Genomic DNA, 16,468 nt, shown 5'->3' on the forward strand with positions numbered 1-16,468 from the left:
TGTTTATTTGTTTTGGGTGGGCAGTTTTTCGTCTGGTGCTACTACGGCCGTTATCATTAAGGCTGTGGCCATCTGGTCTCTGTCGCTTATTTCCTTCTTCTCACTGCACCGCTCATACAGATGTGGACAAAATTGTTGGTACCCTTCAGTCAATGAAAGAAAAACCCACAATGGTCACAGAAATAACTTGAGTCTGACAAATCTGATTATCAATAATAGTTGTATGAAATTTTACCAATGAAAGTCAGACATTGCTTTTTAATCATGCTTCAACTGAATTATTAAAAAAAATATGAACTCTTGGAACAGGCCTGGACAAAAAAGATGGTACCCCCACTACAATCACATGTGTCTGAGACCAAGCTTTCTGACACTGGCCAGCACATTTCTCTCTAGATAGTCTTGAGATTTCATGGAACCCTGCTCAGATCCAAGACCTCCTGTGTCAGATGCAGCAAAGCAGCTCCAGAACATAACAGAGCCTCCTCCAGGGGTTGAAAACATCATACTGGCAAGTGCAGCTAAAAAAAAGAAGAAAAAGTTACAAAACTGCACGTCTGCCCAGCACTCTAACCACTAAACGTGTTACATGACAATAGTCGCCCAAGCCACATATCCTGTACTGACTAGAGGAGACGGGTTTCAGACCAGAGATGGGATCCGGGAGAGAATCAGGCCTGATTAAGCAGGCCTCTGGGATTAATAAAATATTTTTGAATTGAATTGAATTGAATTGATGTCGGGACTAGTTTCTATTAATGCTTTACAGGATTTTCAATGTAAAACTCAAAGTTTGCAGCTGAAACAGGAAAATGCATGAATGCAACAGGTTTGGGGTTTTTTTCCTGAGGGAATAACTATATCACCTTGTTACTAGCTCCAAAAAGTGGGTTTTCCATGAAAGGGCCCCCTAAAGGCAACAATAGACGATTTGCATTCCTCCAATGAGAGCTTGGCCAAAACTCCTCCCTGATACATAAGGCTACCCTAAGGATGTGCTGTTTTAGTTTTTCCTGCACTTTCAGACACTATTTACTTATTTAATTGTAAAGTAAATATATTTCATTCAATTCATTGAGTCATTGGCTGCTGGTGGGATTTAGTTTAATCTTGTTGATAAGGATACTCATAATGTAACAGCTAAAACACGTCACATGTGCTTCTGCCATTAAAGCAAGTATGATCTTTGTAGTTTTAATTCTTCGAGCCACATTTGAGACCATATTTTCAGAGTTTTATAGCCTAGATTGATTTACACTGTGTGTGTGACATTCCTGAGCATTCTTCTTGGCTCGGTGGCTCTGCCTGGGCGCTCTGCTGCCACCAGGACCTTAACTCCCAGTGTTTGGAGCAGCTCTGTGATACACAATGACGAGAGTGTTTGTAGAGATCCAGTCTCCTCTTCGTCACTTGTGTTCCCCCAGTTTTTCTGCTCCGCTGTGGAGGAAGGGTCCTTTTCTTGCCTCGGGCGTAGCGTCGATATTCTGTGTGTCTCTCAGCATTTTGATAACCTGTTCTTTGACAAATGGTATAAATGGATGGAACTAGACTAAAATGCTTTCTTTTTTTATTGTCTTAAGTCTCAGGTCTGCCGAGCCATGATCGAAGACAAGGGTCACCGTGTGACCGACTACTTTGTGGTGGCTGGCTTGACTGACAAGTCCACGTCTCTGGAGCAGGACCTGTCGGAGACTAAGTCCAGCGGGCCCAAGGCCCCCATCACGGACCTAGCTGTCATCAACAGGTCTGCAGGAGAAACCGTCCCTGAGGGCTTTACTTGCATTGAGAACACCTACAGCGGCCAGCCAGCCAACCTGAACCATGGCAGCCTCAAGAGTCCTGAGCTCTTCCTGTGCTACAAAAGAGGTCGGGGGAAACCTCCACTCACCGACATCGGGTGAGTCAGAGTCTTGTGATTGGTTATCGTAGGGATGCTGCGATCAAGTCACTTGAACGGTAATCGGGTTACATCACAGCACAATGAGGATGAAAAACCACTTTTTCAAACTCAAGTTTGCATTTAAGACCATTCAGAAGGACAAACAGACTTTTCTTCATAAACATGATCTTTGCTTTGAGTGTTCCTGGTAGAGCTGAAACAACTAATCGATTTAATCGATTATAATCGATTATTAAAATAGTTAACAACTTTTTTAGTCATCGATTAGTTGTTTAATAATCATATTTTACCGCATAAAGTCTATTTTTACCACAATCTGACATCGGTTACAAGCTGTTAAATTTGCCGCCAGTGTGTGGCAGTAATGAGCCACTGATCTACCAGTGGAGCCGTAGAAGAAGAAATGAGCCAATGAGTGCCCTCGGTTTTCATGACGTATCACGTTACTGACGCTCATCTTGCTGTGAGAGATGGCGGAACAAGAGGAAATACGGAAGAAAATAGAAGCGACAAAACTTTAGAGAAACCCCGGACAAAAACCTCACGAGTATGGGAGCACTTCAGTCTAGATGCATTGAAAAGGCAAAATATGCAAAAACCATCTAGCATGGCACGGAAGCACGACGTCCCTAAGTGAACATTTGAGACGAAAACGTGGGGGCTGAGGAAGAGCACCGCGGTCAAGTGAGCCGTCATTTGGAAGAGCCAGCCCGGTAAGTAACAGAAAATAAACAAGCTGGACTTAGTGTTTTAGCTGAGTTCGTTATAGTGGATGTTAAACATGTTTTTTTGTCGCGTCAGTCTGCGGTGTTCTACTTCTGATTGACTAGATGCAATCGTGAATCTCTGTGTTGTGTATCATGCGCTTGCCAAATTCAGCATGTCTGTTTATAAGAATGTTCTAGTTAAGAGAAAAACGGCACAAACCCATAACTATGTTCCTCATTCAAAAAAGGACAACTCTGCGGTGAAAAATATACAGACGAGCTGTGTCCAGGTGAATATAACGCGGCATAGTTGTACGCTTTCAATTTTTAAATACAGGAGAAATTCAGAAAAAGTCATTTTTTTTACTATTAAAAGGCTGTTTTACTGTCTAACGCTGTAAAACGCCTCACAACACATTTTTATCATGTTTCTTAAACAGTATTACACAAAATAAACATTTTTCACATTTCTCTAGCTAATTTAAACACTCCCGACTCAAAGTAAAAACCTCATGAGCTTCTTACTCTGAGCTTTTTAATAGTAAAAAAATTAGACTTTTTTTCTTAATATCTCCTGTTGCGGGCTATTTTGTAGAACGTAACCCTCAAAATAAATGATCACTGTATATTGTTAATTAATTCAAATAATTTAACATTGATTTAGTGTTGTAGTGTGTGTGCTGCTTTATTTTATATGTGTACTTATTTCAGTCTATTTGTGTTTCTTATGCAGAAAAAAACAAGCAACGATGGACAACTACATGGGGAACAAGACACTCACCCCCCAGCAATTCATACCACTTACAAACTCTATTCTAAACATGCTGGTAAAAGACATGAGGCCACTATCCATGGTGGAAGGAGCAGGCTTCCAGCTAATGCTAAAAAATTATTCTGGACTGATATTTTGCACTGTTTAGCTCATTTTATACTGCTGACTGTGTTCATGTGCAATAAAATAGATTGCAGTCAACTGCACAATTCTCTTATGTTTTTTTTTCTTAACTGAAATGCATCCATCACTTGTATAGGTTAAATAGCTAAACAGTAACAAACCGATTAATCGATTAATCGAAAAAATAATCGACAGATTAATCGATTATGAAAATAATCGTTAGTTGCAGCCCTAGTTCCTGGTGCTCACATTTACATCATTTAAGTTTGATGACATGCCAACCTTTTCCAGTGCCAGAGGAAAACTGCTGCTGGTTGCTTTATGTAAATTCGTCTCCAACTCAGTTTCTTCTAATTTACCTTTAAAGACGTAGCCTGTCTCCTCTATCGTCTGGGTTCAATAAATGACAGATGGGCTTCATTCAAAATGACGATGCAACGCGGCCCGAGGCGTTGAACCTCTCCTCTCGTTTAAGTCTCTTTCTGAAGCCTGTTTCTGGTTCTCCCTGGAGTTTCTGGTTATGAGCATCTATAAGTGCTCAGTCACGGAGAGATTCAGTTTGACTCTGCATCTATCTGACCAGTCGGGCTTTCCTCTGTGAAGAGTTTGTTGTATTTATTAGCATCTATTAGGGTAACCGATATTATCGGCTGATATTGGCATCAAAATATAACATTGGTAATTATCTGTCATTTTTATTGACCCACTTTTACATACCACACACATGTTATACATGAAACTCTTAAGCACCTTCTCCTCTCCCACAATATGACCAATTCAATGTCTAGTTTTTGGACTGTCAATGTGGCACAGCTGGAGATATGTGATGTTAGAGATCTGAAAGGATTTAGTCCTTCTTTCTTTTCTTATATTGGTATTGGAATTGAAGAGTTACACTATATTTGAATATGGTATACTAGGAAGAAAGATTAAATGTGGTTTAAAACTTTCGAACGGCTCCTGACTGCTGCATTGTGGTGCCGTGGCTTAGCGTTAGTCATGTTTACAGATTGTGCAATCTTGTTTAGAGTGCCAATAGTGATACGGGGTGAAAAGAACAACACAGAAGGGAACTGGAATACCGGAGGGATATATATTAGTGATGCAGCTAATGAGGCACGTTAATGAAGTTTGTTCATTTCTGCACCAAGACTTGCTATGAAGACGACGTGAAGTCGAGTATTAATCAGCTAAATGACAGGATCACTGTCTTTGTAAAGTTGCTAAACAAATAAATTGATGCGTTGAGCTAAATCACCTAAGCTAAGAGGACAAATATATTAAATTAGTTTGCTCTCTGCATCAATTGAAATTGTAGCTGATTGTGCTCCTGCTAACGCTGCTTTCCCTGGAGCATTCCCAGCCGTGGGTGCTGGAGCATCTTGCTTTCCTGAGCCCATTAGGACGCTTGTTTTTGTTTCCTAAATGAGAATTTGTTGGCAACTCTTCCCTCCTGGCCTCTTAAGTTTTGTCCGGCACTCTTTTCAGAGTGATTGGAGGGTTTCGGGGCATTTCTATCTGCCAAGACTGCCTTCATGCTTGTCCAAGATTGAAAGAAAAACAAATGTTTTAGTCTTGGTTTGACTATTGTTGCCGTTAGATGTTTTGGCCTCCCACATGGCTTTGTCCAGATGGAAAGGGAGGACACGGAGCATGCTGCCTTAGAAGCCCTGCAGTCATGCAAAAAATCTGAACACAGTGGGGTACTTATTACTTTCCTGGCTGCATCCTTTAGATGTTTCCTAGTCCAAAATCAGAGCGAAAAGACTTGGAAAGCACAAACTTTTTAGGTTGGTGGTTGATTTTATTACTAGACATGATAATAACTTTACTGTCTATGACTGGAATGAGTCATCTAGCTAAATGGTCTGAACCACTCAGTGAAGTTGGAAAACCAGAGCTTTAAACCCCAAAGAACTGCAAAACCACAAAACATCTAAAAACAAAGAGCAACCTTCTTGACTCATGGGGCTCACACACTCTCCCACTCCTTCTGTGGACCATTCCCTTCCAGTAAGGAGACGGACTACTGCAGTATTTGCCCAAGAAGTCTTTTTAAATGGGGCAACTGCTAGATTGTAATGTGTCACATTAACCTTGAGTTTTATTAAAGTAATTATAGTTTTTTTTTGGACACCTCTAAAGATGCATCTGTAGATGTTCTTCTCCCCTCTCTGGAGTGGTGGCTTCTTATACAGGTTTATGTCTGCAGCACCACAGACAGTCTAATAACGAACAGTCATATCTATAAAGGCTTCTAAGCCTGTTTAAAAAATGTAACGTCATTGATGGAATTTACTGCATAAGTTTTTTACAAGTTGGTGTAGTTGTGTAAACGGGATAAAAAGTCTCCAGGTTGAGCTGCCTCCAGTCTAGGGGTTAAAGTATCTTGGTGTTGCGTTGCTTCAATCTGGGTGAAGGAGCTGAGCCAGAAGGCAAACTCTCAATTAACTGATCCACCCATATTAAGATCTGTATCATGACTGAAAGAATGAGATCTTGGATACTAAAGTGACGTACCTCATTAAGGTAGCGAGGTTAAGATTTGAGGTTTGGAGCTAGGGAGTGGGGCCGCTGCTCCTCCACCGCTGAGGTGGTTCGGTCCTCTTTCTGGTCACCTCTGGTGGTTTTTCCTGATTTTTCCACTGGTAGGAGACCTCTTGATTAAACCCAGAACTTACTGAGTATTTAGCCTAGTTTATATGTTTCATCTGCTAATATGCGGAGACATGCAACACTATTAACCGACAGGCGCTCAAAGAGGGACAGACTAGAGCCCAAAGTATCTGTCAAATACAACGGAGAGCACACATCTGTTCGGCCCAATAACATCCAGGGATTATTGCTATCTTGACGCCACTTCCTTTAAATATTTAAACAGTGCCACTGTTGACAGAGTAGTGAAGAAACCTCACAGAAGCTGCGTATTCGCCTGTCATGTGCCTTGTCCTGTCCAGTGGACATTCCACCCACACCACTGTCTCCCTCGCTCCCTTTAAATTATTTTGTTCCTCGAGATCAAGCTGTTCCGGCTCAATGAAAACTCCGTCAGCCATTACTTCTTGAGTGGACACACCTACCAGAAGAGGTGTATGCCCCCTGCTGTCCTGGCAGAGAATTGCTTCACAACTCGCCAAGTTTGTCAGCTCACTTTTGTCTAACTCCCAACAGAGCGGCCCGGCACTCTGAAGTTACAAATGTGGTATTCTGGCCAGGGTCTGAGCGACATTTCATTAGCCCTGTGAAGGGTCGTTTTAGCACTGTCATGGGTTTTATCAATATGTTTATCAATAAGCCATTACCTATAGTGAAGAGAGAAGGAGACAATGAGCAGACAAGTCAGACAGTTATAACTGGGGCAAGATGTCGAAGCAAATGCCTCGAACATCTGTTCACAGGCTTTATTTATAGAGAGAGGAGTCAGATAGATAAGAAGTGGAGAGAGAGAGAGAGAGAGTGTGTGTGTGTGTGTGTGTGTGTGCGTGTGCGTGTGCGCGTGCGCGTGCGTGTGTGTGTGTGTGTGTGTGTGTGTGTGTGCGTGTGTGTGTGTGTGTGTGTGTGTGTGCATGCAGAGAGGCATAGAGCAGCAGATATTGCATTCAGTTGATTGAGTTCATGATCAAGAATTAATAAACATAAATTTTCCATAACATTCTCTTTTGTTTATCCGAATAGGACAACCAAACAAAAGGAAGCAACAAACAAAACAAAACCAAATAAGGAAAAATAAAAAGAAGTAAAATAATAAAGAATTTTATCCACTTCCATAACTTGTCACCACTAACTATGAAAGCTACATCAATCACAAAAATCAAATAATAGAAGAGGGGTAAACCAGGAAAGGTGATCATCTCAGTAGTCCTAAGGGCCAACAGGTTACAATCAATTAACTCAAGACAAAAGCAAAACAAAAAGGATGGGCATCAAGACAAGAAAAATAATAAGTAAAGTAATAAACACTACGATCAGATATAAAAGGTTCAGAAACAACACGAAAAGGCAAACACAGCATGAGGTGCTGCAATCATTTGTCTATTGTGGGTCGTAATCTCAATCCTGTTAACTTGTCCAAAGAGTCATTCCATACAAAGTTCAATACAAAAATCAGCAAAATAAGAAGAACAAAAAAATAAATAAGTATGATTCCAATGAAAAATAAGTCAATCAGGTTAAATGTTTCCAACACCCTCCGTCACAGGGTGCTGTACGAGGGTAAGGAGCGTCTGATCCAGGGCTGTGAGGTCATCAAGGCCACTCCGTACGGCCGCTGCGCCAATGTCAACAACAGCTCCACCACATCACAGCGCATCTTCATCACTCTCCGTCGAGCACATCCTGTACAACCTCAGAACTCCCTGGCAGTGACGGACATCTGTGTCATCATCGCCAGCAAGGGGGAGACGCCGCCTCACACCTTCTGTAAGGTGGAGAAAAACCTCAACTGTGGCATGGTACGTCAGAAAACTCTGGTTAAACGCACTGGTCACGTGATTTCTGAAAGCGTACTAAGAGTGAGACACTGTGATTTCAGTGGGGCTCCAGCGTGTTCCTATGCTACAAGAAGTCTGTATCAGCATCCAACTCTATAAGTTACAAAGCAGGTGAGTGAAAGTTTGAGCTTTTATTCTCTGATTCCCTAAAACATGATTATTTTATTTTCCATATTTTCTAGCTTGGACTATTTGTAGTTTGGGACAGAATGTCCATCAGTAATTCACAGAGATCAGACTGATGGTGAAGGTTTTTCCATAATGTTTCTCAGCATCCACACAGGTTTCAAGAGTTCCTCCTGAGTCTCGTATTACTAGCCTTTCAAACACGGTAAAATGTGCACAACCAGTTTTCTCCTAAAATAGTCAGTCGTTCCAGGTGCCTAAAAACCTTCCCAGTTCTCCGAATTAGAACGTCAAAGAACTAACTGTGACTTTAGGAAGGATCTGTTAACAAAATGGTTAAAAACCCAGGACATAATTAATATAGTTTGGTAGCCTAGAAGTCTAGACCAACCATGGCAGCAGCAAAAGATTTTACTCTGCATGTGGGTCTAGCCACTTTTCTTTGTAACCTCAGCAGGTCTACCATTGGCTTGTCTATGTTTAGGCCAGTTTAGTGATAAATGCGTCACATTGTTCGTCGGTCTGATTGGTCTTGGCACTGCTCCATTACGTGCAGATACAGTTAGAAAGACAGACAGTTGTAGATTTCGCCCTAAGCCTGAGCTCTGTCTATGGGTCATGGTCAGACTGCATAATTATATATATATATAATAAATAATAATAATATAATAAATGTATATCTATATATAGATGTATATAGGATAACTTGCTAGAATATATACATCTCTCTATATATAGGAGCTCTCTTTATACAGTAGCTCAGGTGGTAGAGCGGGTTGCCTCATGATCGGAGGGTCATGGGTTCGATTCCAGCTCCCGTCAGGGGTATCCTGCTGTTGTGTCCTTGGGCAAGACACTTCACCCAACTTGCCTGTGTTAGTGGTGGTCAGAGGGGCCGACGGCGCCAAATGGCAGCCTCGCCTCTGTCAGACCTCCCCAGGGCGGCTGTGGCTACAAGTAGCTTACCATCACTAGCAGTGTGTGAATGTGAGAGTGTGTGAAAAGCGACTTTGGGTGTCTAGAAAAGCGCTATATAAGTTCAATGCATTATTATATACATATATATATATATATATATAGATGCATACACACACACACATATATACATATGCATACACACACACACATATATATATACACACACACACACACATATATATATATTAGGGCTGCACAATATATCGAAAGATTATCGTCATCGGGATAACAGGACGTGCGATAGGTCCATCGCAAAGCACGTCAAAATCGGCGATAAATGTTTGGTTCAACATCGCCTCTGTCAGTGCGCCCCAGGGCAGCTGTGGCTACATTGTAGCTCATCCCCACCAGTGTGTGAATGTGTGTGTGAATGGGTGAATGACTGATTGTGTTGTAAAGCGCCTTGGGGGGTTCCAGGACTCTAGAAGGTGCTATATCAAATACAGGCCATTTACCATTTACCATTTCCATCCATGTCATACATCAACCTTTTGTAAACCAGCTCTGTTTTTTACGCGGAAGTATTATTTGACCAATCAAATGTAGCCCTTCTGATATGCGGCCAATCAGATGGGTCTGTTCACGTAATACGCCTGCCCCCTACATAGACCCTTAGCATGGAAAGCAACACCCGAACTGAGTTAGCGGCGCCGTTTCTTGTTCGTCATGCTGACTCAGAGCAACAAACGCACTTTGTGCTGAGGTTTCTGGATTCAGCGCTGCTTTCAAACGTGAACGTGAGTCCGCTCGGTGTCGTTAATCATTTTTACCGGGCTGACTCCGACACGTGCCGGTGAACCAACCCACCATCATGTCGCTAGTGTTCCACCAGGTGGTGATGTTAGCCCCAGGCTCCGGTTAGCTTCCAGCTACAGCACTCTCCTCCCAGTCCCACCCTGCTAAAGAGAGCCTGGAAAAGTTCCCCCACACATCAAAGTGATTTTTCATTTATGAGCTTTTATAACCTTGTTAATCAGGATAGTTGATTTGCTGCTGCACATAAACTGTCAGTCAGAAGCTCTGCTAGCCGGTTATCTTAGAGGAGCTAGTTCAGTGTGTTAGCTTGTTATCAGAATCATAGTTGCAGTTTCATCATCTGAGCTGCTTTTTAAGATCTATGTAAACTTGTTCAATTTGGGGTTAAAAACAAACGTTTTCACATATTTTCCGTGTAGTTTTTTGCCAGTTCCTCTTCTGAAAAGTAGACGATTGTTTTTCTCTTTCCCTCAGAAAATCTTAATATTCTCCTAGTTTGGCCCAGCACAGTTCACTTTCCAATTACAGCAACAGCCTTCTATCATAACCACATAAGTGGAGAAAATGTTCAGTAGCAATGAGAGAATTTGCTGTTGCATTTAAGTGATGTTAACTATTATTTAACATTTAAACTTATATTCTGATTTTTTCATTTATTCAAAAACCCTGGGAAGGGATGTTTTTCTGTATTTGGAGCATCAGAAAAGGTTTTATGGTGGTGGTGATGTTTTAAAGTCACTGAGAAACTGTGTTATTAAGGATTAGTCAGAGCTTTTCTCTGGAGTAAACGAGTTTCCGTGAGCGCCCTGACAGGAGATCCTTCTAGAGCTGTGCTGTAATTTGGGATCCACGTGGAGCGACATATAAACCGCACACATCCGATTCCAGTCCATATTCTATTTTACAACTATGAGAACGCTCCAGAACCTCCTCTGCTCCCTGGTCACACACGCGTTGCCAAGGTAACCAGACTGAATGACAGCTAAGAGGCTGCACTCAGACATTTCCAAATAAAACAAACACCATCCAGAACGACTCCTTAAATGTAGAATGTAAATGAGAACCCGTTACTCTACGATTTATCATGTTAAAGTTTTGATTTATTCCTGACTGAGACCTCTCCTCTGTCCCGACCGCGTTTCTAACCTCTGCAACTTGTTTGGTTACTTTGCACTTCGACAGCCAGTGTCTCAATCTCGCAGGTTTTCTTTTTTCCACTTGCTGAGGACGTAGCGTGACCAAATATGATTAATTAAGGGTGTTTCTGTATGTAAATGACTGAGAACAGTCACAAGCACCTGGGCACGCACAGGTGGGTTTTATCATCAGACGAGTGCGGAGGAACGTGCGTACGAGAAGCCACCACATGTTTCATAAATCAGGATTTTGACAGTCGGCACAAATATACTAAATTTTGTTCATAAAAAGGAATTTAGGAATATTTCTACAAACGTTTGATGAATGAGGTCCTGGTGTTTTCTCACCGACCGCAGTAACATTTTCATTGACTGACCTTTCCCCAAGCAGCTCGTCTTTTGAAACATTTTATTGTGCGACTGGCTCACAATGAGTGTTGTATACAAACACAACCATGTGGAGCACATTTATCTGTTTGGGCCGGCTGTTTTCCTGTGAAGGAGCCTGTTTTTTCATTTCAGACAACTGCACCCATAATCTGTGTGCCCACAGGCCTGTGTGTGTGTGTGTGTGTGTGTGTGTGTGTGTGTGTGTGTGTGTGTGTGCCAGCACAGGACTGTTTCTGTCTGGTCATGAAGGGATCTCGGCCATCGTGAAGCCAAAAGCTTCAGCGAATCCCTTAAACTGAAAGTTTACATTAGGTGTAGGAAAAGAGCTTGTTCCACGTGGACGCTGTTGCATCACAATAATCACTGCGCTATCTCTTGTTTTTGCTATGCAGGTCTAATCTTTCGCTACCCTGAAGAAGACTATGAGTCTTTTCCCCTGTCGGAGTCTGTTCCTCTTTTCTGTTTGCCCATGGGTGCCAAGATCGAGTGCTGGGCACCAAACACGCGTGACCCTCTACCCGTCTTCTCCACGTTTGTTTTAACTATCAGTTCTGGTGAAAAGGTGAGGTCCTGAAGCCAACGAGGTGTCCAGAATGTTCCTAGTTTATGTGAATGACGCGTCCACCTGTGGTCTCCAGGTGTATGGATCAGCCATCCAGTTCTACGAGTCGTATTCCATCAATCTTCTGAGTGAGAAGCAGAAGATCCAGCTAGGTCTTCTCACTGCTGTGGAGAAGAAGGTGATCCCCAACCGGTCCGTGAACACAAACAAGTGCATCTGCCTGCTGTCCCGCTGGCCTTTCTTCGAGTCCTTCCGCAAGTTCCTGATGTTCATCTACAAGCTCTCTGTCTCGGGCCCACACCCGCTGCCCATCGAAAAGTAGGGACATTCTTTAGGAATCACTCTTTGTTGCCATGGTAACGTGTACTAAGATGTTTGTCCCAACAGGCACATCTCACACTTCATGCACAACGTTTCATTTCCTTCCCCCCAGAGACCCAGAATTCTCGTCCAGGTGAGCCGTTTGCCTGCATTGTTTTATTTGAAATCAAGCATTTACACATTCAGTACCTTTACTGTGGGAGCAGCGGAGAGTCCTTCACGACGAGCGCTAACCCCGGCTTTCCACTGGGTGTCCAAGCTTCTCGTAATGTCCACAAAGCTTAGTGCGCAGCTAATAGCCGTCGTATAGTCAATGGGCTTCACCATCTGTCAACATGAGGAGATCTTCTTTCAGAGCTCCTAAAAAGCTCGTCGTCTAGCTTTCACCAGACACCTACTCCCCCATTCACCTCTTTGACCCCCCATCACAGACTTTCAGCTCTCCCTCCCTCCACAGCGGACTGCTCCTCTATCTTCAGCTTGCAGCACTCCTCCTCAGTCATCATTTGTGTCAGAAAACCAGCTTGATTGGTCTTTTATTCCTTCCATTTCTGTCCTCGGTCTCTCCTGAATGTCTGATTTCTTCCAAAGGGGAAACATGAAAAGAAACTGTCTGTTGGAAAATGACACAGAATGAAGTTTTTGTGTATTTTGCTCATTCGTTCCATCGTGGAGATTTTTAGGATGTTCAGCAACTTCATTCTAGTGTAATTGTCTCGGTTTCATATGTCTACTGTAACATTTTGTTGAGACGTTTTATTAACTTTCTGACTGTAACGTATAAAACTGTTTCTGCAGCTCTCGGTACACGACACGTTGATCCTCTCCCAGCCCGTGTGTACTCCTCTACCCCTCAGGTACTTCAGCCTGTACAACTTTGCTCTTTTACTCATTTCTTCAGTCGTTTCTTGTTCATTGAAAGCGTCAGAGATTTAGACCATTTTTCCACAGCTGAAGTCGGCTATCTGCCCTTTTGTACCTCTGACAGCTTGATTTTATAACCTCTAAAGCTTAAGATGATCGAGACCGACAGGCTTTTGTTTTAGCTAACCAGCTACTATTTAGTTTTAGGAAGGTTTTCCAGAAAAATCTCCATAAAAATATCTTAGAAAGCAATTATCCTCACTCCTTCCATCCTTCATTTTTCCTCTTTCATCCTTTCTGTTTCTAATTTCCTGTCTCTGGCTGAATCCACCCCTCTGTTCTCTCCCTCCATGTCAGTGGGGCCGACTACGGCACTCTGCTGATGAATCTGGGCTCAGAGAACTGTGCCACACTGCTGCACTTTGTTCTGCTGGAGAGCAAGATCCTGCTGCACTCGCTCCGGCCCGCCGTGCTCACTGGAGTGGCCGAGGCCGTGGTGGCTGTGAGTACAGAACAATTCAAACGTCCTATTCTATCTCTTTTTATAATTAGTTAAGCAAATTATCTGTAACTTGGTGCTGCAGATGCACGTTTTCCTTGAGTAGAAAGTCACTTAGGACCTTTCTAACGGCTCCCACGGGGGCAGTAAACCAGCTGTTAATAGGCAGATGAAGCCACAACCATGGAGACTCTCTCTTTAGTGGCTGTTTCCTAATAAATGATTCATTAGTGTTGACGTAATGAGTGGCTCAGCAAAAAACAAGCTTGTGGGTAAGTTTGACAGTTGGATTACTAAGAAGGCAGAAAAAATGTCAACACGTTAAACACATTTATCAACGCCATCTAATATTTTACCACGCCTTTATTACCATCTTACTGAGTGCACGTGTAACTGGTGTGTTTGCACGAGGTAGGGGGTCAAGACAGGCATGGGATTTCACACAGAATTGCCTTAATATGCATGAAAGGTAGAGGCAATGCATTTTAATTTAGTTTTTTTTTGTATTATTTTTATATATTTTTATGACTTTTTTATTTTTAAAGTTGGATCTGAAGGCAGTTAACCAGAAAACACATGAACACGCATTCTGGTCACTCAAACTAAACACCAAGTGCATCCGTGTGACACGAGAGAGGGAGTTATGAACTTGTGAGTGAAAAAGTACATGGCAAGGCATTTCTGCTCTGTGAGCAAGCAAAGCCGTGTTTGTGTACACAGGAGCGTCTGTGCTTGGGCCAAGAGTGCATCGTAGTGACGAGCGCATCGTCCCCTCTTCGGTGTCCTTGCCTGAAGAGCCCTGCTTTGATGATTTGGATCAAAAGTGACCAAACTGTGCAGGACCGAACCCGACCCCATTACTAATAAAAACGGATGGCTGGATCACCATCAGTCGCATATAAACGATGGAATGTACGCAATTGATTGCAAGTTGACGATTGCAGTTATGTTATTAATTGCGAGGGGACTGTACTATAATTGTGTGTGATTGTTCAGCAAAATAGTGTTTATTTTATCTTTCTTCATTAGGTTGACGCAGCGATATTTTGCTCTTGTATTGTTGTGCGCCCCTTTTTTATCTTTGTTTGTTTGAGTAGGGAAAGGTTTAAACTGAACCCTTGGATCTGTGCAGCACACACACACCAGTGTTTTACAAACGGGGTAAAAAGTGGACAAGACTTTCCACATTTATGGTGTCTTTTACATGCCCCTGGAGTTGCATTGTTCTGAATGTTGTTTTCTTTGTTTTTTTTTTATTTTTGTTTGCATAAACGAGAAAGTTTGGTCCTTCAAATCACCTGTTTTATTGTATAAGTGGATTCCAGTGAAAGAAAAGGACCAGCTCTTCTCTTGCAGGGTTGTTTTAAATGATCATTCCTTTTATGTGATCAAATGCACACCTCTGTTTCAAATAGATTTAATTTTCAAGCTCCGTTGTGAACATGGTGTCATGGTAGTGCTGCCGCTCTTCTGGGTTTGTTCATCTTTAAGCCTTTCGTCCCTGATGCTTCCTCCTCTCTTGTAGTTCAGAGGTAAAACAAGGTGGCATCACTTTGACCAGACAGGTCTCAAAAATCCCCTCATTCCTGTAAATCCATAACTTTATAACCCTCTTGGTTGTTTTAATATGGACTCCATGTTTTGTCCTTCCTCCAGATGATCTTCCCCTTCCAGTGGCAGTGTCCCTACATCCCCCTGTGTCCCCTCTCCTTAGCAGATGTCCTCAATGCCCCATGTCCATTCATCGTGGGCGTCGACTCTCGTTACTTTGACCTGTACGACCCTCCGCCAGATGTCGTCTGTGTGGATCTGGATACCAACACTATCTACCTGTAAGAGTCGAACCCTGAGCCTCTGTTTGTGTAGCTCTCCGGTTTCCTCCACGTGATAAATCTGGTGGTGTTGTGTGTCACAGGTCTGATGAGAAGAGACACAGTAACTGGAAGAACCTCCCAAAGAAACCCTGCAAGGCTCTGATCCACACACTGAGCAACTTGCAGCACCAGCTGGCCACTGGTACCAACAACACTCCATATTTACAGACGAAGCAACAGCTGAATAAGCCCAACTTGGATAAAACGGGCATTTAGAGGACAGAGCTTTTGTTGGAGATTTACTAAATTGAATTAAGAGTTTATAAAAGGCAGTCAAAATTGAGCAAACACCACTAAACCTAGTAAAACATAGAACAGGGTATCCGCGGGTCCTTAAAAAGTCTTAAATTTGCTTTTCCAAATTTAAGGCCTTAAAAATCCTTAAAAATGACAAATAATCCTTAAATACAGTTTCCAAAGGTCTTGAATTACCAAAGACCCAATAAACAAGATTATTTTATTTCTATAAAATTTTCGTGAATTTCTAGTCAGTGTTCAGCATTTTTTGTGTATGATGGTTGGCGTAAGTGGAACCGTAAACATTAGTTGGTTGTGAAAGGGGGCTATTTTTAGATGAGCACATTAGCTGGTTAAGCTAGTGGGAGCTTGCGCCATGGGGAAGTTTAATGGTAACTGGATGGTTAATCCCAATTTCGCAACGTGGTTAGCACCGGGTCCAGGCAATAGCTGGAAATTATAGCTTAAATTTAATTTTAAAAATAGCTTAAATTTGGTCAAAGTGGCCTTAAAAAAAGGTCTTAAAAAGTCTTAAATTTGGCTCCTTTAAACCTGCAGATACCCTGCATAGAAGAGAATCATGTATATTTAGTTGAGCTGGGCGGACACTGTACGACTTTTTCACTCGTAGCACTCAGCTTCAGCTCAAACTGTACGACTTCCTCGCAGAGCAGATCTCACGAGCCAGGCGCTCACACTGTACGTCTGGTAGCAACACGTCGGACCTAAAAAA

General features: G+C 42.4%; 1 protein-coding gene and 1 long non-coding RNA gene across 2 annotated transcripts in view; both read left to right on the forward strand.

The window, feature by feature from the left end:
* The window catches only part of dennd4c (DENN/MADD domain containing 4C), a 90,745-nt gene that overhangs the window by 37,338 nt on the left and 36,939 nt on the right, over positions 1–16,468 (forward strand). Inside the window, exons 2-11 of the mRNA XM_070542191.1 lie at positions 1,581–1,897; positions 7,701–7,953; positions 8,034–8,103; positions 11,771–11,940; positions 12,017–12,258; positions 12,328–12,394; positions 13,060–13,118; positions 13,483–13,627; positions 15,281–15,456; positions 15,540–15,640. Coding sequence (XP_070398292.1) covers positions 1,599–1,897; positions 7,701–7,953; positions 8,034–8,103; positions 11,771–11,940; positions 12,017–12,258; positions 12,328–12,394; positions 13,060–13,118; positions 13,483–13,627; positions 15,281–15,456; positions 15,540–15,640 — 1,582 coding nt within the window. The 5' untranslated portion in view covers positions 1,581–1,598. The remainder of the gene's footprint in view (positions 1–1,580; positions 1,898–7,700; positions 7,954–8,033; positions 8,104–11,770; positions 11,941–12,016; positions 12,259–12,327; positions 12,395–13,059; positions 13,119–13,482; positions 13,628–15,280; positions 15,457–15,539; positions 15,641–16,468) is intronic.
* On the forward strand, positions 1,904–3,582 carry LOC139065566 (uncharacterized). The gene is made up of 2 exons (XR_011518548.1): positions 1,904–2,613; positions 3,341–3,582. It is a non-coding gene; the product is annotated as an uncharacterized lncRNA (long non-coding RNA).

Source organism: Nothobranchius furzeri, chromosome 2 (genome assembly GCF_043380555.1).
Source record: "Nothobranchius furzeri strain GRZ-AD chromosome 2, NfurGRZ-RIMD1, whole genome shotgun sequence".
In the NCBI taxonomy this organism is placed as follows: domain Eukaryota; kingdom Metazoa; phylum Chordata; class Actinopteri; order Cyprinodontiformes; family Nothobranchiidae; genus Nothobranchius; species Nothobranchius furzeri.